General features: G+C 38.3%; 1 protein-coding gene across 2 annotated transcripts; it reads right to left on the reverse strand.

Moving 5' to 3' along the window:
• Window positions 1-14,987: 14,987 nt before the first annotated feature.
• Window positions 14,988-22,184, reverse strand: LOC129242868 (uncharacterized). Of its 2 annotated transcripts, none has more exons than XM_054879759.1 (3): window positions 22,007-22,184; window positions 16,545-17,337; window positions 14,988-16,476 (listed from the first exon to the last, which is right to left on the reverse strand). In XM_054879759.1, exons 2-3 carry the CDS (start codon window positions 16,847-16,849, stop codon window positions 15,375-15,377), a joined length of 1,407 nt encoding a protein of 468 aa, XP_054735734.1. In that variant the 5' UTR covers window positions 16,850-17,337; window positions 22,007-22,184; the 3' UTR covers window positions 14,988-15,374. The 2 variants fall into 2 exon arrangements, with proteins under 2 accessions (XP_054735734.1, XP_054735736.1); XM_054879761.1 differs by lacking the exon at window positions 22,007-22,184 and adding an exon at window positions 21,024-21,152.
• Window positions 22,185-23,164: the final 980 nt, after the last annotated feature.

Raw genomic sequence — 23,164 nt, forward strand, 5'->3', positions numbered from 1 at the left:
TGGCAGATACATCAGCTTTTTACTTGGGATTTGAACTTTTAAAAATAAGCATTTTTTGTTGAACATTTTATGCTATAAACAATTTTCTAGCAGCTAAAATGGAAAACCAAACATTCAGAAATTACCAGATAAATAAAATGAATAAAAAAAATAAAATATAAATAAAATAAAAAAGGCCTTAAATGCATTTTGGAAATTTTGTTTATTGATGCTTTCTCTGAAATTTGTTCTATGACCACAAAATATGATGCCTATTTTTTTAAATATACATAATTTTATTTAATATTTATTCAAACGCTTTGAAAATTGCCATTGTACCCCTGTGTGAAAAATGTTTACAGATTGATATTTTTCAATTCCTCTTTTAATTTTCATTCACATATTTTCAGGAAATGTTACCTTATACCTTAAAAAAAAAAATCCAACTAAAGGGTATTTCAAAAGTGACGCCTAGATGTCAGTAGTATATAATTCCTAGACAGTATCTTTTTCACGTCATCTTTGATATTTATCCAGTAGACAGACGTACAATTTTACATGACAGAACAAGCGTTAAAATTACTGGAACTTATTATGAAAATCATCGATCTTTAACACCAACACATCGCAAACTTGGTGATTTCTTTGGTGGAAATAATCGCCCAAATGAGCTGACAATTCAAAGGCTAGTGAAAAAATTTCAAGAAACTGGTTCTGTCGGGCATAGAAAAAGGAGTAGCAACTGGGCTTTTATTAACAAGAAAAAAATGTTAAGAAACAAATAATAATTTCCAATTTCAAATATGTCGGTGATTATTTCAAATTTAAATGGGAAAATCGAACTGAGTTTCAAATCCAATAGACGAGTTTCATGTATATGTATGTATGTGGACTTACTCAAACACTTTTTGTTTTTGTCGGGACAACTAGCAAGTACAGCACTTAGACACAATTAAGTCCATTGTACTCCACTCAGATTCCCTTTTAATTTTCTTTAAATCTACTCGACCTCCGAAGAAATCTGAATAGATCTTGTGGTGCCAAGAAGCCAAGGTTGTCGTTTCTTAACACATCAGTGTCAAAGACCTCAAGCCTGATTCGAGCGAAGGTGGGGCAGAGTACACTGCCTGAAATGGCTACCTTTTCCATGTTGGTTGGTTGGTTAGAGTGGTGATTCATCCAGAATCCAACTAGCGCTTCCGCACCATTTTGTTGCCACATCCTCGTTACCAAATTGTTTAACAATTATTTGCAGCAGGACTATATCCAGTCTGTGCGGTTTAGGAACCTTATTAGGTTGTTGACGTCTAAGCCAGACAGCTGCTCGAGACTCTCGAACAGCGGTTTGCCCAGGGTTAACATTCTGTCCTTCCATAGGGCAGGGCATTCACAGAGAAAATGGACCTTTTCCATGTACTTCGTCCACAAAAAGTGGTCCGTCATCAGTCCAACCAGGTGTGGTATGGAGAAAATCGTTAGATCGAAGTCCATGCCTTCTCTCTTTTCCAATGCCGAACAGGGGCCGTACCAGTTCCCAAAGTGTTTCAGCCTGCAGATGGCCTTCAAGGCCTCTCCTTGGATGAAAACATCAAGTGGTGGTAGACCAACCAGATCATCTAATACCGCGCCTGAAGTATTCGGAAAAGCTCCGGCTTAACAGATGGCCACAGTGTGTTGTAGTCTCAATAAGGTCCTTCTAACTCCCACGTTAGAGAGTCTACACATTCAGACCACTGATGCTCTTAGGTGATAATAGGTCTTATCATAGCTTTTTAGATCCATAGAATCTTTTGCTAAGAGAAGGACCCCACGTTTTCTCAAGAACACCTTTGCACTCCCAGAAGGCTGTCAGTGCTTTGGATGTCTTTGTTTCAACGTGTGACTTCTTTAGATAGCTGTATTGTGACTCTTTTAGCTTCTATCAAGCTTCCTTTTCCTGGTAAAGAGAACAATACCAGTTTTGGTGGGGCTTGTCGATAGTCCTTTCGCACAGCACCAAGTGCCAATCATATCCAGTGTTTTCTGCACTTTTCTACAGACGTTCATAAGTGAAGGGCCCGTTAGCAAACAGGCAACGTCGTCCGCATATGCTTGTGCGTAGACTCTCGAGTCATTTAAGGTGGGAAGCCGAGGATGGATCACCATGCACCAGAGCAATGGAGACAGCACACCACTTTGGAGGCAGCCTCTATTAACCCCGGATGACACCAGCAGATCCTCCTCTGCCCACACCGCGACGATTCTTCGGGCTAGCATTGAACGAATCCAATTCACCAGCATCCGGTCTACACTATGTCTACTGGCAGAGCCGCACATACTGCCTTTAACCTTGTTTGCTATTATTTTTTCTCAGATTGTTATTATTTAAACGCCCCTTCGCTCCACTGTGCAACATGCCGCCTTCAGTTGAGAGTAGTTAACATTCCAATTTATTTAAAAACTAAATAAGAACCGGAAAATGAAGGAATATTCTTGAGCAAATACAAAAATTAAAATAAATCCGAAAAGTTTAATAAAAGTAAATATACCGAAATGTCAGCAAAATTAAAATGCACCAACAACAATTTTTGCTAGTACTCAAAATATTAACAGCAGTAATACTTACTTGCAAAACTTACGCAAAATCTACTAAGAACTAAGAACTATGATTTGTAAACTAAGAAGCGAGAAGTGTATTTATTTGCAAATGTTTTGCAATTTAATTTTTGTATCAACAAGCAAACGCTGGCACAGCAACCTACCTACCAACAAATAGCTGGACAAACCGAGAAAAATACCAGCAAGACAGACAGACAGGAAAACGAGCCTGAACAAATACGAAAAGTCGTTGAATAAATGAAGAAACGCATAGCTAGCAGTTGACTGGTGTTTCATTTCAGAAATTCAATTCGTGTTGCAGGCAAAATTTGCAATGCAACGCTGCGGCAACAACAGCGTGCGGACAAAGTGCCAACAAGCGGCAGTCACCGGATGCAGTAGCATCAGCAGCAACACCAGTAGTAGCAGCACAGGCAGCAGGAGCAGTAGCAGCACCGGCGACTGAAGCCTTGGTAATCAACTTGATTATGAAGCCAGCGCTCCAACCAACTCCACTCAGTCTCATCAGTTAATTTTGAGGCCTTCGGTATGTATGTAGAGCTCAAATTTCACGCATCAATGAAGCATTCAAAACGCTTGAGTACACGAAGAAATCCAAGACGTTTTGGTTGCAAGTTACAAGCGCAGCACCCGCTGCAACAAGCCGTACACTAATTTTACTTCTTATTAATTTTTCTCGGATCGTTGGTAGGAGTAGAAGGTGCATCTGGGGAACGCGCTTACTTTTTCACTGGCAATCAAGACAAGACAGTTTAAGAACGTCGCTGTCCAAGGGAATACGCCCCAATTCAGGTGGAAATTGAGTCCGAGAACTTCTTAGAAGAATGCTAACAAGCTGCTATAGCTATAACGCACATACACAGACGCATATATTGAAAAGAAACTTGTTGGAAATGCAAATATTTTTATTTTATTAACCAAATACCAACTTTAGTGTCAATCGCAAATTGTTGCAGACAAACTACGATAATTAAATGTTGCCCATACGCACCGTTGAGCGATAGCTGAGTTTAAAGTTCGTCGCGCTTTGATTGCATGCAGCTAAACGGAGTAATGCCCAAGTAAGTTTGTATTTTCTTGTCCTTTAATTGCATGGCCAGGCGCGTTTTTGCAATGAATGGACAAATAAGTGCAGTTTTCTGCTGCTTTGTGCGCTTAGGTTGTTATGAAAAATAGGCGGAATGAAATTTCACAGCAGCGAATGCAATTAGGAGTCAGTCAAAGTTTTACTTATCACCTGTCGTATTCAAATACTTCATATCGTAAAAAATGTTTAAGTGCAAACAAGCATATTTTATATGCACTGCGGACCTCCTATTTGATAGCAATTAGCGCAAAGTCATGCAAGGGTCATATCATCAATTTTTAATGTGAAAAAAAATTAAATTAAAAGGAAATTTAAAATTCCAAATTTTAAATAAAAATAAATCCATTTTTAACATGAATAAAATTATTAGGCTTAAGGCTATGGTATGTCGCTACTCCTAACTATGCTCTGAGCGCTGTGATCGTCGCTTTGCTTACCGTTATTGCCTTATGAGCAGAAATCAAGCTGCATAATTTGTATGGCAATTCCAGAGAATGCCGAAAGCAGATTCGTTTGGTGTTGTTTTTTTTTTTGCCACTCATATGCGCTTTTCTATTTTTAGAAGTCCTCAGACAATTCTTTCCCATACGTTTTTCAGCTACATATTTAGTTTGCTTCACTTTACGCCTAACTGTAGGCAACACAACACCTCACATAGGCAAGCACGGCAGCTCTTGCGCTTGGTTGCTGGTACAACTGTTGTTCTTGTTGCTAGTCCATTTCATTGATTCACTGATTCGCTTCGCTAGTGCGGCATTTCTCACTAATTTGCTATGCGTTTAATACGAATTGTATATTATATATATAACTTGAATAGTTATGGGAATTCCTTCATGAATCTTGTAAAGATTGCTGTCTTTTAAGGCGATTTCGTTATCAGTCAGTGTCAGTCTAATGGCGATTTCGTTTTTTTTTGGCAAAAAAAAAATATTGCCTTTTCATTGTTCCTACATTTTTCGTGTTTAATTCTAAAATAAGTGTAATCTGGTTAGCATTTTTTTTCGATTCTAAAAATGCCTCACTCAACGAAGGCCAAGTTGGCAAATTCTCTGCCTAGAGAAACTTTGTCAAGGGAGTTGGTTGCCCTGAAAACCCGCTGGGCCTTAAAATGTTTATATTAAGGAATGCGTGTGTTAGACAAAGATAGATACACACTCACAGTTTTTCGTGCTATTTTCTAAGTAAGCAAAAAACCTGCCTTGTTACTGGGTTTAGTGCAAAATTGAAGAATTTGTCTGCCGTTCGGAGTCGGCGTGAAACTGTAGGTCCCTCCATTTGGGGAAGAAAATCAAGACGCACACCACAAATAGGAGGAGGAGCTCGGCCAAACACCCATTAAGGGTGTAAGCGCCAATTATATGTATATATATATATATATTCAGCTGTTGACAGCTAATTAGAAACGACACTAATTTCAAAATAAATTTCCCATTTTCCTTTTAAGCACGTATTTTCATAACTTTTTGCCAATTTTATTTAAACATATGATAAACTTAAAAACTAGTGGAAAACAATTTAATCGTAATTCTTTATTAAATATATACATTTTTTTAAAGCATGTGAAATGCACGATTTGGATAGGGCAACTAATTAGAAATAGTAATGTATTATCAGATCACCATAAAGATTATGTTAGTATTTGGTTCCATAACCCTTTTGCTTCAACACTGCCTCACATCGATTGCGCATTGATGTAATGAGATTCTGACAGCGCGCCACAGGTATTGCTTGCCATGCCGTTTTTACTTCGGCAAAAGGGACATCCATATTTGGGATATTTTTGGCACTCACGGCTTTTTTAACGTCACCCCAGAGATGCTCTATTGGGTTTAAGTCCGGACTGGATGATGGCCATTCCAAAACATTCATGGAATTTTCGTCGAAAAACTGTTTCGTCAACTTTGACGTGTGCTTTGGATCATTATCCTGTTGAAACTTCCATATAACAGGCAAATTCTCCTCAGCCCACGGCAACATTACATTTTTTAGTATATCGACGTATTTCTCCTTATTTAAAATTCGATAAATTCTATGGATTGGGCCAACACCATTCCACCAGAAACATCCCCATACCATGATTGATCCTCCACAATGCTTCACTACCCATGAAACGTAGCGAGGATTGAATTCTTGGTTGATTGGCCGTCGAACATACCTTCTACCATCTGGGCCTTGCAATTTATCTTGGTTTCATCGCTCCAAACGATATATTTCCATTGATTTGGAGTCCATGACCAATGGGATCTCGCAAAGACTACTCGCCGTCTCCTTTGTATCTTGGTTAGAAGGGGCTTCTTGCGTGCTGCTCTGCCATGCAGTCCAGATTCGACCAGACGCCGAGCAATTGTCCTCTTGGATATTTCGAAATTATATTGATCCTGAATTTCTCGTTGGATGTTAGTGGAAATCTTTTTTGCGTCTCTTTTGGAGATGATTGCAATCTTGCGGTCAATTTCTGCTGAAGTTTTCCAGGGCCTTTTCTTACGTGGAACATTGTCAACAGTCTTAAAAAGTTGGATATGCTTTAAGGCGTTAAAAACCATTTTTTTTTTTTTGAGCATTTGACTTGCTTAGAAATTTCACTGTACGACTTTCCAGCTTTACGAAGGTCAAAAAGGAGCTGCGCAGGGCAGGTGTACAGCTGCTGCTTTTTCCCATTACACATCTTGAAGACGAATATTTTAGTTGCTTTTAAACAACCAATTTAAAATATATACATACCAAAAAATCGATTATATTACTATTAAAATAACACAACTCGCCGAATATGCTTCCATTGAACAACTGTTTGTTATTTTAATAGTAATATAATCGATTTTTTGGTATGTATATATTTTAAATTGGTTGTTTAAAAGCAACTAAAATATTCGTCTTATATATATATATATATATAGTAGGCATTTTCTTCCAACCAGACCAAAAACGTTTTTTCAAATTTTGCACAAAAAAACATATATTTTTTTCTTAAATTATCCTGAAATTTTTCTGAAATATATTTTTTTTTGTATTCTGCGATTTCCTAATTTTTCCGAATACTTCTGGTAAGTATCTGATGTTGTACCATTAAAAATTTACCATTCTGAAGTAAGCTTTTTTATATATAAATATAATGTTTATAAAAAATTTAAGAAGGACCGAAAACCTGTCAATTCAAAAAGCCAGAAATTTCAACTTTTAATGAATCTCAATATTTAAATTTAAATTATTAAAATTATTATTAAATTTTAAATCAAAATTGTTAGAATTTACTTTACTTAGTAGGCATTTTCTTCAAAACAGACCAAACAAGTTTTTTTCAAAAATGTTGCACAAAAAAAAAGTCTTGCGGTATTTTTATTGAATTTTCAATTGTTCATAAAATTGGTTATAATAATGCGATTTAAGTCAAATATGCGCCGTTTTGTTCGATGACGAGTTCCCAACGAGATGCCAACTTCATAGTTTGCTGGCAGCCACTCTTGCTACCTCTCAGCAGCAGCAACAGCAGCAGGAGCAACAACAGCAGCAACAACAACAACAGGCGCAACAGCAAGCACAACAAGCACATCAAGTGCAACAACAACAGCAACAGCAGCCATCGTCTCATGCTCAGTCGCAGCTACAACACCAACCGTCGCCACATCAACAATCTATGCTCCAGCAGCAATCACACAGACTTCATCCACAATTATCACCACACAATCAGCCCCAACAACAGCTGCATCAATCATATCAACAACAGCACAACCAGCAGTTGCTTGGAGATCCGTTTGCTGCGATGCTGACGGCGACACAAGATCCCCCAACTGATTTGCAGTCTGCGCTACAGCAACAGCAGCCTTCACAGTTAGAGCAACCACCCTCGCAAACGCAAACACAGTCGCAGCCACAGGCTCAGTCACAGCAATCACAACTAAAAGTACACGGCGGGTACACTTCGCCGATAATGTTTAAGCTTGATTTATTAGAAACATAATATTAAGTTCATTTTTATATACTTTTTTTTCTTCTCTTCGTAACTTGATCCTGTAAAATAAAATTTAAAAAAAAAAACGGCAAAGGGAGGTATGTGGCAACCCCTGCCACTATCATGTGATACAGAGAGCAAAAAGCTCTCTCAATATTTCCATTAGATCTACCGCTATCGAGTCTCGACATTTATTGTAACTATTGATAGGCAAAGCAATGTGAAAGCAACCGTATGAACCTTCTTCTTAGACGACACATCGAAGAGCGCACACACGTTCGCTACATATAAGGGTTATTAGTGAAGTAGTATATCAATTATATACATACATCTTTAAAAAAAAAAACCATAATCAAATAATTAGGTCGATAAAGAATGAGGACGTGTGTGTTGATGAAATTATATACATGACTAGTGCAACTTTTGACAGCTTCGAAGATTTATATTTCACCTTTAAAGGTTTTTTGTATGATTCTATCCAATCTGTTCTACAGCTTCACCGGTGGCATTAAATAGTACATCAGTTGCTCCTTCCCATTGAAATGGCACATTTTACAGTGACGCTAAATTACCGAAAATCTCCGTACCAAATTTCTCGGGTGATTATTTAGAATGGTTTTCTTTTCGTGATCTATATACTTCTCTTGTGCATAATAACAGTATACTCAATAAGATTCAAAAAATGTATTACTTAAAAAATTATGTCACTGGAGAAGCTGCACTTCTTGTCAAACATATTTTCGCAACCGAAGCAAACTATAATCTTGCTTGGAAAACATTAGAGGATAGATTCCATAACAAGGGTGCTATTGTTGACACACGGTTAAAAAAGTTATTCGCGATACCCAAGTGCATTGTAGCTTCGCACTTAGCAATTCAAACACTTTTGGATACTACTGAAGAATGTATTGCTTCATTGACCAACCTAGATGTCTCAGCCACAAATTGGGACCCCCTTATAGACCATCTGACAACTCAGAAGCTAGATTCTGAGACGCGAAAGGATTGGGAAAAGTCATTAGGGGCCTCCAGCGAGCTTCCTACTATGGAACAACTCATTAGGTTTTTGGTGACATGCTTTCGTACTTTGGAAACTCTCAGCGTAGGCAATCCTCAAAAATTTAAGTCGGCGAATATTCCTCAACGCCAACTGGTACGAAATTTCAACTTTTGTTAAAAAATTCTTCAATTTTACTTCTTGCTATGCCACTGATGCCTCTTTTATCTCATTAGAATGCGGAAAATTGAGATTCGAAAAAGGTGAGCCAAGAAGCACCGAAAGAGTGTTGACTCCTGAAACACTCAGCCTAAAAGGCCTATTGTATGCAAAGCTCTGGAATGTAAAAGGGTAGATAGTCAAGGAAGAAAGGAGAAAAGTGACAAAGAGAAAGGAATAGGATAGAATAGGGACAGAGACCGAGATGTTAGTCATGCAAAAATTTTCTAGATTCTTTGGCAAATCTGAAAATATACTCTAGTTTAAGAGAACGAATTTTACTCATTCTCATGACATCGGAACCCAAAATTCGTAGCCTAGCAAAGGCAGGACACTCACAGAGAAAATTCTCCGTGCTATTCGCGTGCTCTAAGCAAGACATGCACATCGGGTTCTCAATGATTCCAATGGTGGTCATATGCTGACCCCACGTGTTGTGTTCTGTAATAAAACCGAAAGTCTTTCTTACCAAGTTTTCGAAGAAAGTTCGCAAGTTTTCTGTTCGGGCTTGTCACAAAACACTTTGCATTTCTGCTGCATTCTACACTGGATCAACGTCCTTTATGTAAATTCCATACATAATCGTTTGATCCAATTCATGATTCCTGTAGAACTGATTCCGATTATTGGCTCTGGTCCCTATGGGGTAACCGCCGCTAATCCGCAATTGGCTAATTCAACCAATGTGTGAATATTCCTTTGGCATGCGTCAATTCAATTTTTCTCTCGAAACTGAATTCAACTTACTTTAACTGTTGAAGGTACTGAGATCTATTATTCGCCGATCTTGTCGAAATGGACCACCCGCATGTTTCGGCACAAACATTTTGCAACTCCCTGCTCAGACCTGCTCTTTTACTTGAATCCACTAATAACTCAAAAACCTTTACTTTACTCATACTTCGTAAGCTTCATTTTGCATTCGACTGCATTCAACTTCCTCCGCAATAAGTGCACCTCAGCAGCAGCAACCAGCGGCATTCGTTACCAATGCCATACCTGCTCTACGCACCGTCAGCGCCAATCAGCGTCACTCATACGCCCCAACATACCGATGCGTCTGCACTCATCGCTTTTGGCTACACAAGAATGCATTTGTGGTACCCACACATACATATAAATGCACGTCCACATTGTGTTTGTTTCCAGCGATGCAAATCACTGCTAATGTCTTCCACACAGCGTCATTTGTTCCCTTTACGTCGCTGTCTTCATTACATTGCCATTCTTCAGGTGAGTCACTTGCCTTGTTGCAAGCGGTGTTGCGCCGCCATGATGGTTACACTCGTTTGTAAGTATGTATTGTATTGTGGTAATTTCACATCTATTAGAAAGCTGCCACAATTCATCAGCATTCGCCAATTATCTAAAGGTTGTAAGCGAAAACAACCATACATTCGGTAAGTATCGCACGGAACTAACGCTGACTGATTTTGCTCAGCCATCAAGCGTCATCTAGCATCAATGGAAGGACATTTCGAGTTACAGCTTCTCGGCGCTCACACTATAAAAATGCTAAATCAATGGTCTAGCCAAAGTTACCGACTTCGTGTGCGCGCTTTAGTCAGCATCCATTTGCCGTGGAAATTTCTTGCTATCATTTTGAGGCAGAATTTTTTCTCTACATTGAGGCAGGCGATGCAACCTTAACACACACACACACATATACACTTATACGAGAATTTACTAGCCATACTTACATAGGCTACGCTGCTGTTAGCCGCAACTGCTGCTTATAGCTCATTTAAAACGGCAGCAACCTTCGCGCTTCATAGCAGAGCTCATTAAAAGTTCACTATTCATGAATGTCTGTTTGTATTAGTCTGCGTGCGTAAAGTATTGGTAGATAGTGCACAAAACCTTTACACACTTCAACAATTCCACCGCAACTCCACACTCCAAATAACGGTCAATGACTAATCACTGTGCCTCGTGAAATGGAGTTTTTCACATTCAACATTCAATGGCACTTAGTAGCTTTGATTTAGAGGCACTGATTACAGCTTACGAATCGAAATATCCTTCTTCAATTCAACTGTGAACTTTCAAAGCGTTTGCACTTCACCACCATCAATTGTTGATAGCAGATACTGCTGATTGTGCCACAAATGTTTTCGCATAAACCGCAAAATAGTTTCGTAATTAGTAGGGGTATCGGATGCCACTCGCTCATATGCAGCTAAAATTATCAACATATTTGTAGGCACCAACTAAGCAACAGCTGAAATTTATGCAATTTCACTTAACGAAGAGGAGGGGTAAGCAATTGAGTTCAGCATGGGTCCCGGGATACGTGGATATCGTGGGTAACGAGACCTCTAACTCCTTAGCTAGTATGGACTCTAAGGCCAACGGTTAGTAGATGGGTTACTACTACCCACAAGCGAGCTTAGCAGGCTGAGAGAGGCTGCAGATGGACTAAACTGATGTTAACTGTCATGTCCGACCGACTGTCTCAAATCTTCCTTTCATTAGGCAGAAAAGACTGCATACAGCTGGTTGGACTGATGACGGGCAACTTTCTGCGGGCGAAGCACATGGAAAAGGTAGGCATCTAAGGTGTATTCTGCCCAGCTTTTGAAGAAGAGGAAGATACGGCAGACCACTTTCTGTGCATCTGCCCCGTCTTCGCTCGAATCAGGTTTGAGGTCTTTGGCATTGATGTGTTAAGAAGCGACCACCTTGGCTCCTTGATACCTTCAGGTAGATTTAAAGAAAATTAAAAGGGAACCCGAGTGCAGCACAATGGACTTAATTGTGGCCTCGTTCTGTACTTGCTAGTTGTCCCACAAAAAAAAAAAAACAAAAAGCAGTTGTTTTGCAGATTAAACTGATTCTCGAGATATAGGCAGTAAAGCGAGTACAAAGTACTTTAATGCTGAAAAACTAAAAAGAAAAAAAATAATATTTTAATTTAGCTTTTAATTCCTAATTCTGCCACCAGACACCCTGTATATATATACAATTTGTTGCACTTTTTAGCAATTTTGAACAAATGATTTGTTTCTTATTGAATTTAAATAAATTTTATATGAAAATATACTGCAATCTGCTCCAAAAACCATACAAATCCAAGTTTCAAACGTTATGCAAATAAAAAAAATCAACAAATTTTCATGAACATTTAAAAATTTTTACTCACAATTAAAAAGAGGAATTCGGTATTTAGTTTTTCGCTAGGTGCCTAGAGATTCTGGTATTAGGGAAGGAGTTGGCTTATAAACTGGTTACTGAAGGCTCAGCAAGCATACCACTAGGCCCTGAACCCTTTCTAGGTATCAAATCTGCATCGATTCAACTAACGATTGACGACTTCATGAGGTCTACCCAGAGAAAACGACCCACGACGCTCGAGATATCCTCCCTTGAGGGGCTATGCAGTTCCCTTGAATTTTTCTTGTTTATTTGCGAGGGTTCCTGTAGGAAGATCTTGCTGTGACCGTACGATCTTGTTGTCCAGCGTCCTATATCTCTGAGTCCCACCGCACTGCATATAGCAATTGTTTTTATGTGTCTCCATCGATTCTACTAGACCAAAATTGTGTTCAAATATAATCAAATCGGGTAGTAACCACAATTTTTAGCGCCCTGCTTCCATTTCTTCTAGGTAGGTAGATGAAATGTCAGTCTGGCACTTCTCAAGTAGCACTAAAGCGCTGTTTTGATACCACTATGAGGCCTCCAACAGGCAGATATCTACAGCCAGCCAGAGCTGTTGTTGTAATGGAGAAGATTGATGGGATTTAACTTGGCGCACTACTCTTGGAACTCAGATCAGAGAAATGTTACCTGCACATACAAGAGATGTGATCTCCTCTTTACAGGAGTTGAATAGTTCGAATCCTCACCAATGCATCGACAGCGCCTTGATCGCGGCTTGACTATCGGAAAAAATCTTAATATCTCCCACGTTCCCGCGTTCCCTAAGCATTTTGCATGCCTGCAGAATCGCAATGACTTCTACCTGAAAAACACCAGCCATATTCGGCAATTTTAAGGAAATAGATAAATTGGCTGATTTACAGAAAACCCCTGCTCCGACTCGCAACTCCATCTTGGAGCCGTCACTGAAAACGCAGATACCAGCTTCAGTGCAGATTTTTCCTTCGTTCCAATCCTGCCTACTTGGAAAGATTGCCGTGTCACGACCCTTAAACTTCAGTTTGCGGTTCGATAACTTTTCTCCATTTTTAAGGGGATTTCACAAAACCGTGACTAAAAAAGTCGTCATCAAACTTAATACAAAAATTTAACCTGGTTTTTTCATAAATCTGTCATGAGGTGCCATCAAGGTATCAAAACAAATGTAACAAATTATTGAAAAAGCGATAAATTGTTGATGTCAGGTCTGGACTGAGCAGCGAATATGTTGGAACCTACCACTTAAGCTCTCGTAACTTCTGTCCGGATGTTAAAAATGTGTGCTGCCTTGCGCCAATTCTAGACACTTCTGATCGATCGTCTGCCTCATGCTGGTAAGTTGGTGGCAGTAGAGATCCAAGTGTTTGGCTACTCACTCGTTGTGGATGATTGTCTTGCAAACCCACCATGCAAAATATCCTCCCCATAATATGTATCATAATCATCGTTTGGCGCTGCAAATCTGGGCGAGCTTTGGCCTGCTGCACCAAATGTCTCTTTGGTTGATTCCATCCATTTTTTTTTTACTTTGAATTTCCTCATGTCATTCTCCAACTAGTCAATCCATCTTGATCTTGATCTACCTTTTGCTTTCGTCAAAAATGTGTTAGCGTCAATCATTTTTCTTTGGGCTCTTGTTGGGTCCTTTTTCGTGACATGACCTAGCCATCTGAAACTTAGGACTTTGGTGAAGTACACAACATTCTCTCCTTTTTTGAGTTGGTCCAGTTCATGGTTCCATCTCTTGCGCCATGTCTTTGACTGCTTCGATATCTCGTAAAGTATCAATCAAACAATTTGAAGTTTACGCTCGTTGTCAAGGTGACATTTGACCCTAAAAAATTCAACAAAGGGAAAATTCGGTACATTTTACAAATTTTTCTTTGAGATAGACAAAAATGTAAGCCAGGCCGCTAAAATTGTGAATGGTGTTTACGGTGCCGATACTGTAACAGTTAATTACCTTGGTTTCTCCGATTCCGTTCAGGTATTTTTGATGCTAAAGAAAATGTCAAAAATGTCCATAAAATCACAGAAATAATCGAAGTTGATCGGAATTTTAGTAGTCGTAGTCATTTCGTCGACTTCAAAGCTGCATTCGACAGTACGATGTCTGAATTTGGTATCCCCACAAAACGAAGACGAATGTTCGACGTTCTCACCACCAGCAGCACTGTCAGAATTGGGAAGAACATCTCTGAGCCGTTTAATACACAACGAGGTTTCAGACATACTGACTCGCTGTCGTGCGACTGCTTTAACCTAATGCTGGAAAAGATCGCGCAAGCCGCAGAACTTAATCGCTCAGGCACAATTTTTTATAAGGCCAACATCATCAGCCACTTACCAACAAGTGCTACTTTGGACTAAGTAGGAAATTCAGCAGTAAAGTCCTCTCTCGAAGAACAAAACTAACACTCTACAAGGCTCTCATCATGCCCGTCCTAACGTACCGCGCAGAAGCTTGGACGGTGACAACAACGATGAAGCGACGCTTGGAGTGTTTGAGAGAAAGATTCTGCGCAAGATTTTTAGACCTTTACACGTTGGCAACGGCGAATATCGCAGGCGATGGAACGATGAGCTGTATGAGCTTTACGACGACATAGACATAGCGCAGCGAATAAAGATCCAGCGACTACGTTGGCTGGGTCATGTCGTCCGAATGGATACAAAAGCTCCGGCTCTGAAAGTATTCGATGTGGTACCAGCTGGTGGTAGCAGAGGAATAGGTGGAGAAAGACATGGCTTCACTTGGTGTGTACAACTGGCGCCGGTTAGCACGAGAAAGCAACGACTGGCGCGCTTTGTTAAACTCGGCCAAAATCGCGTAAGCGGTTATCGCGTCAATTGAGAAGAAGAAGTCGTAGCATCACACAGGAGCTAAAAATCGGTCACTGAACCGTTTTAAAACATTTGCGAAAAAATGTACCTCAAAAATATTGAATTTTTTTTCCTCAAACTAATATAAAGAAATCAGGTAATAATCCATTTATTCTCACTCCTAATAGTTTTCACATTCATATTTCAATTTATTTGAATTCAATTAATGACATTTTTTTTTTACAAAACTCAGTTAGTCAAATGAAAATTATATTAAATCCTTAAAAAGTGAAAACGACGTATATTTCATACACGCACACAAACATATATACATAGCACATTTACACATAGGTATGGCAAGTTGATATGGCTTATAACATTACGTTCAGACTTATACAGGTCAAGTTTTACTTACACACAGACAGTGAGCAAAAATTACAACACAGCAGAGTATCTTATGACTTTCGGGCTTTCCCGAAATATTTTGAAGAAACTGTAGAATCTCAATACTTATTTTTAGCACACATAAAAACATAAAAAGTCTATAAAAGTCCGCTAGCAGATTATTGCATTTAGCACTACTTTCACTTCTCGGCGATCAGTAGAAGTATGCGGTTCATTAAATCATTGGCCACCGTCTCGTTCAGGGTATTCAAGCGTGCAGCCAAAAAATCTCCAAATTTGGTGTAGAGTATTTCACGTGCTGTGGGATGGCTCACTTTCGCCGCCATGCCCAGCGTATAGGTGCTCGCCACCGAGAGACGCCCATCGTCGAGCATATCCACATCGGGATCGTCGAGATCGTCTAATTCGATGTCGTGTGCGGCAAAGTCCTCATCAATGATCAAACTCGCCGACGAGCGCGCGATGTGCGGCTTAGCTTTACGCAATGCACTATTGTTGTTGTTGTTATTGTTGATTGGTATACCAGCTTTGCCATGTGAGTTGATGCCCTGAGCATTTTTGGTTTTTGTGACAGCTGTAATTGGTGTGGCGTGGCGGGGCGAGTATGAGGAATTGTGTTCATTGATGGTGACGGTGGTGAGCGACACGGTGTCCGGCGAATCGGGCTCGTCTTTAATGTAAATCGATGGTGAGCTCGATGAAGAACGCGAACTTGAAATAGCAACTAGGGTTTCGCTGGCAGCCGGCGGGGGGTGATGGTGCAGCTGAGGCTGTGGCAATAGTTGTGGCTGATGTTGCTGCTGCTGCTGTGGGGGTGGCTGTTGCGAAGGTGGTCTGGAATTGCTAGCCAATGAACCGCTTCCATTGCCAAGGTTGCATTGCATTGTTGTAAACCCATTAACATTCCCGCTCAGGTTCACATCTGCGGGCTGCATGTTGAGCGTTGGTGGTTGGTTTTGTTGTGCGCCAACCGGACCGGAATGCTGTTGTGACTGTGTATGTGTCTGTGACTGTGGCTGGGGTTGCTGCTGCTGTTGTCCACTTGAAGCCGCTAACTGTTGCAAGTGTAACTGCATTGGCTGCTGCTGCAACGGCTGAAAATGAGGCTGTGCTTGTTGCTGTTGTTGTTCGGGCACCTGTGACTGCGCTTGATTGTTGGGATTGTTGGGATCATTGGGTGCGAAATATTGATACTCATCGATGGCACTACTATTGTTGTTACTATGTTGCGCTTGTTGTTGGGCGTGCGTATCACCGGCCGGTTTATTGCGCTCGCGCGATCTAAGAAAACAGATGTGCATTTGATAAATGTAATTTATACCATTAAATAAATATATTTTGCTACCTACTTTCGCTCTCTGATGACCTCCTTTAGAAAAGCCATCGCATCGTAGTATTCCCACTTCGACTTGAAACGCGCACCCAGCATCTTTTCGTGGTTCAATTCACGCCGAAAAATCTCACGCAACGATGTAAAAGTGCGCTGTACACGTTCACCGCTCACGCCGAATATGCGCCCCAACTCATTCCATTTCAGTGTCTTCTTCTTGTCCGAACGCTTATAGTGCGGCAATCGACAATCCCAGAGTATCGGATTCAAGCGCACCAACTCAATGAGACGTCGCTTTTCGATGTTGTGACGTGAGAAAGCCATCTCACCCACATTTGCTGCCGCTTCACTCTCAATTTCGCTTATTTTGCCTGTTTTTTGTTTGATACCAAAGCTAAGCTTTAAAAGTTCTGCTTCAGTTAGGCGCGCAGTCTGGTTACTTTGCAGCGTTGCTTAATCCTTCCGTGCGAAATGCTACGTTTTCACACTTTCCTTACCAAAATTACTGTGTTCTCTTTAAACACTACTCTAACTTACCGTTATACTCATATACGCTCTCAATCACTTACTTACTATACATATGCGTATGTATATGTGTAAATATGTGTGCAAGCACTTATCTCTGTATTGCGCATTGGCAACAATAGTGCAGCGCTCTCTTAACGGCTCTCACTTAACGTTTTTGGTATGAGTTTAGTTAACTTTTGTAATACATTTGTGGGTGTTGCTCCCTTTTGGAATTTGCAATAGTAGTGGTGTGGCAGTAAAGCTACCAATAGCCGGAGTGCGCAGTCGCTGCTCAGTGGTTGATGCTGCAATGAGAGACATTTCGAGGATGAAATGATTGAAATATTTTAATGGCATTTAATTAAGTGTTATTAGAAATGGAATCAATAATGGAAATTATGCATTTATGAATTTATTTATATTATTTACTCATTATTATAAAAGCTTGTAAAAAATTAATCTTTGGATTTATTTTTAATGCAATAATTAAAAATTTACTTTCACAGCAAATATGTACGCATATACTATATGCATGTATGTACTTGCATATCAAACTATAATCTACATAAATTACCCCAATATTTGGGTAAGACAAAAACAATTGCATATACTTATTATACTTAGTATTTCCAAGGTCATTCACCTCTTGCAAAAGGGGGCATAAAACGCTTCTTTGTTCGTTCTTGTGAAATGGGCTACATAATTTGTATTAATTTGCAAAATCAGAATACATAAGGTTCACTTGCTACACTTGACCTCATTTACTTAGTCACTTTATCTTTCATTATTATTATTTTTTTAAATTTTTTTTTATTATTTTTTTCAATTTTTTTTTTTTAATTTTTTTTTATTATTTATTATTTTTGCAATATTCTAAAAATTTTTGATGTTAATTTTTTTCGGTTATTTTTTATAAAAATATAGTACATTGTATAAAAGAAATATTATAAATCAATAATCCAAACTTTGTGAAAAAATTCAAGAGAAATTAACAAATTTCAAAAAATTGTCTTTTGTATAAGAAAAATTCTCAAAAATCAACGCAATTTTTGAGCGACTAAAAGCTTACACTTTGTTAACTAAAATTTAATGAGCTATAAAACTGCATACCCAGAAGTTTTCCAAAACCTCTGATTAATAGGTTGAAAATTTTCAACTATAAATATTTTTATAAAAAAATAACGGAAATAGCTAAGCAAGAAAAATATATCGAATATTGTAAAAGCATAAAGTGACTTTGTTAACTGACCACAACTGTATATGTAATAACCTACAAAAGAGGCATCCACACATACACCTACATCATATTGATTTGCCTAAAAAGTTCTATAGCAATTTGCTGAGAGATGGCTTTGAAAAATATTTCGCGATCAGGGTTGTGCATTTTGCACTACCACTAAATTTCACTATCACTAATTTTTTAGTGATACAATTGTTAAAATAGGAGATGCATTCATATCCGCTTATTGCATTGATTATTTAGTGCACTATGCCCAACCCTGCTCGGGATGAATCCACCAAATCTGGCAACATTAAAATATGCATCAGAGGCAGTCGCATTAAATTCGGGAAAATATTTATTTATTGGAAAAGTATTTTCAGCTAAATTTTGAAAACTTCCAACGCATTTCGTTTTTTACTATGAGAAAGGAGGTGAGAGTAATGAGGCGACTATGAGCCGCTCTCGCAGCTATCGACGCTTAATGTGAACCCCAATCTGATCAATCAATCAGGATTCAATTTTGACAAACGCACAAAATTATTGCTTTTTGATAAATTTTTTTCAAGTTTAATAGTCAGCAAAATATTTTCTGTACTTTTATGAGTTTGAAACCAAAAAAAAACAAAAAAAAAATGCAGTTCAAGGAACTTTAAAGATCAAGCGTTTTTATTGTCTTTTTTATCTTCAAAAACTTTAGTTGTTTTGCATTTGCAATTACAATTTTCCAAGACAATTCAGTCTATTTAAGCTTTACTATATTAAATCGTTTCGACTAAAGAAAGTAAAAACTTAAATTTCCAAAATAGTTCCTCAATTTCACACAAATTATTATTAGCTACGTATTTTTCTCATAAATTATGCGAACTTCTACTAAAGCGAAAATTTCAAGGCAAACACATTTAAAAAAAATTCAAGTATGTAAACTTAAGTGCAATAAATAGATTGTAGCGAACATTTTCAAGCGCTAAAAGTACCGTTATGCTGTACAAAACAATGTCCCCAAAGAGAAAACTTGGCAGGAAGAGAACTTAATTAAGCTGAAACCTGTTGGTGAACCATTTGAACAGCGGCAGAAGAGGAAACACCTTACTTTGAGAGACGAAATCTTCAAAAGAAGATGCCCGCATCATATTTTCCGCTATATAATATGTATGGTGCTCACACTCACCGGCATAAACGTACGATTGTAACAGCTGACACGATGAAACAACGATTTACGACCTATGCTCCCACTACCAACAACATACACTTCCTTACTCATTTTCTCCTTAACTCTCCTACTTATTTTCACACATCTCTTCTTCACGTTTCTTATAGGAGCAAACCTACTAACTGATCTTTCTTTCCTTTTCTATAATAATCTATAATAACAACAACAATTTATTTTTTGACTCTCACTATTAGTTTTCAAGCTGATATTTATTAACATCATCATCATCATCATAAATTTCCAGTGTTCCAATGAGGAACACAGGTCAACAATGAGATCAGGTTAACTTCGTGGTAAAAATTATGTAACCGTGGAAATCATTAAAAAAGCTACAACCGAAAAGAACGGACTATTATTATATACACGTTTTTTTGTAATACTTCTGTAACTTAACATAGATAGGAAGCGAATTCTTCATTTCATTCAAAGAAACAAAACTTAACTGACACTGTATACTTTTCACATCACTTCACTACTTATCCACAAGGTGGCGCAAAACCCTATAGGAAACTTTTCCCGTAAAAGATCAATGGTTTCGTTGCTTGTTTGGCACATAGCACTGTCTTGTTGAAAGTAAACGTTGTCCAGATTATTACCATCCAATTCCGGCCATAAAAAATTATTAATCATCTCTCAATAGCGCAATCCCATTCAAAATAACACCTGTTATTGGAAAACCCTTTATAATTGACGCATACACCCTTTTTGGGTGTTTGACCGAGCTTGTTCCACAAATGAAGGGACCTACAGTTTCAAGCCGACTCCGAATGAGAGATATTTTTTTATGAGGAGCTCTTTTCATGGCGGAAATACACTCGAAGGTTTGCCATTACCTGCCGAAGGGTGACGGCTATTAGAAAAAACGTTTCCTTCATTTTGGTCTTTCACTGAGATTCGAACCTACGTTCTCTCTAAATTCCGAATGGTAGTCACGCACCAAACCATTCGGCTACGGCAGCCGTTTTCTTTACTAAATTTCACAAAAATTAAAGTTCACTAAAACTTGCATAAATATAGAAAAAGAGCTAAGAATTTACCTATTTTTTTTTTTATGGTCGGCTGAAAAGTCAATAGTCAGTTAATTTTTTGTTTTTGCCGCATATTTATGAATGCTATGTCCCAATTTACATGTAGAGACTTGTGGAAGGGAAACGCTAGAAATTCTCTTTTGATGTTTCATTCGCAGAATTGATTTGATTGACAATGCAAATAAAAACCACAAAGTTGTCGCCCGTAAGGGAAACAAAACCCCCTCTCTCTTCCCCGTCCGTCCTTCTCCCACGACCAAAATGTTTCCCTTTCAAATGTTTCTCTGTGTTTTCTCGGGACTAGAGTTTTAAAATTTTCTGGTTAAGTTATATGAAAAATTAAAACGTCTACATACACAAATAACCTGTACAGCAACAAACAGAACATTTGGTAACTGTCAGTTGCAATAGGCGTTGATTTTAATATGCCCAACACTGTACTTGCCGATAAACTTACACCATGCGAGGTATGTAAATGCAGAATTGTATTATTGTAATTCGCATAGACAGGCATTGAGAAGAATTTCTTACCAATTGATAAATTGAATTTTATGTCGATTATTTTTTCTTTTGTTCTTTTCGCTTTTGCTTCCTTTATCTTCTTGCTCGAGCGTATCCCGGAAAATGCTGAGCAAACAAGTACATGTTTGTATGTGTGTATGTAAGTATATAAGTATGTATATATGCATGAGGTGTCTCAGCTTTTATTTTGGTTTCGGTTTTAATTTACTTTGCTGTTGTTATTGGAGATTGCCACGCTTGCTGCTTGTTGCAATGCCACTGATGATGTTAAATTCTGCGGCACTTTGTTGTTGGTAGTTGAAAGTAAAAATGTACAAATGCCACAAAACTAAAAATATACAAATGTTGGAGGAGTTCAGATGCACGACGAAGCGAAATTGAAGTGAGCGCACTTGTTTAGCGAAGCTGGCTTTGTTACACTGCAAATTTTTTGGCGCAGGTGTTAGAACGCAATTGCTTTTTTTATTGCAACACTGCAGGAATGCGCATACCGATACATACATAGCTAACATAGCTACGTTTGTATGTATGGGCGTAAGTGCAAATTTTTGGTTGTAAGCTTACCATTGCTAATAAAAATTGACTAGCCATATGTATGTATGTATGTATGTGCACTTCTATGTATAGGTATTACTATGTAAGTGTATGAGTACATATTAAAAAAAAAATAGCATGCCAAAGCAAGAACAATTATTTTTTGTCTGATTAAACTAAGCACTAAAATGTTGTTTTCTTTCTGCGTGACGGAACTCAGCTCTGCAAACACACAATTTTATTAACAACAATAAAACTCAATTTATTTCAATTAACAACAAATGCCAGCAGAAAATGGCTTAACAAGAACAGCAACAGCTACAGCAACCAGCAACTAACAGCAAAAATGAATAACAATCTGAGCAGCGGCAAAAATAAGCAAAACAACAATAAGCACAAACAGCGCACTGTTTTAGCTGCAGGCTGATAAACTACGAAATTCTCATAAATTCACTCACTTTTGGATTTTTGAAAACCTTGTTGAAAAAATCGTTTAACTAGTTGACTTTGTTTATTTTTAATATTCAGATTAATAAGATTTTCACTCTGCATTTGTATGTATGAACATTAATTAGTAAGTGTTGTATTATTTGTTAGTAGCGTAGAATTTTCTTCCACCACTTTCGTTCGCAGCAAACGCCCTGCAACAACTACTATCGCCGGGACCACTACAATTTGCCACCACAATTCGCATAAACATACACACACATGCTCATAGCGAAACCAACAAGCGAAAGCAAAAACAATCAACCAACAAATCGCATATACATAATCAACGAAAGAACACTCACCCACACACACGTACTCAAGCCTGCATATCCACACTCGGAGAGGCCGGCGGCCACAGAGAGCTGCAGATACAGATTACAATAATAATAGCAACAATATTAAAGAATAAACAATCAGCTGAAGTGAAATCACGTTCGCAACAACTACTACTACATGTAAATGTATATCATCTCATTCGCTATATGAAATTCGTAGTTTTACTACTTTTACAGTTAATCAAAGGCATTTAAGTGCATTCAACGGATGCTGTGCTTTGCCGCTCTCCATTTTAAACTAAGAGAAGTTAAGCATACGAATGGGAGAGCAAAATCACCAATGTGCATGCATACATACATACATACATACATGCAAATACGTTCAGATATGTACTTGTTGCTCTCTCGTTGTTGTCAAATCAAACCAATTTATTTAGTTAGGCTGCATTTTGGTAAGCAATTGGAGGGGGTGATAAGATGACGTTATTTCGATTCTCTGATTTTAAATTTATATGCACGCGTTTTCCTTAATAATAATATATATTAATGTGCGTATGTATGTACAGAGATTGTATGTATGCAAGTTGGATAATAGAATCGCTATTTAAGTATGATATATTCTAACAAATTGTAACGCTCACTTCTAAATTATAACGAAAATGTTAGTCTGCTGAAAAACGGGGGTGCATGAAGAGTTAGGCGCACCAACAAGTGTAATCCGCGCAGCTTCCCTAAGTTGGTGATAGACTGTAGATGTTAGAGTAAAATGTTGCTACAGTTGGTGCAGTTTGTAACGAAAAAAAGAGAGAACTAGGAAGGCAATGGCAAAATAGGGAAGATTTGTAAACAAAA

Source organism: Anastrepha obliqua, chromosome 3 (genome assembly GCF_027943255.1).
Source record: "Anastrepha obliqua isolate idAnaObli1 chromosome 3, idAnaObli1_1.0, whole genome shotgun sequence".
NCBI classification, from domain to species: domain Eukaryota; kingdom Metazoa; phylum Arthropoda; class Insecta; order Diptera; family Tephritidae; genus Anastrepha; species Anastrepha obliqua.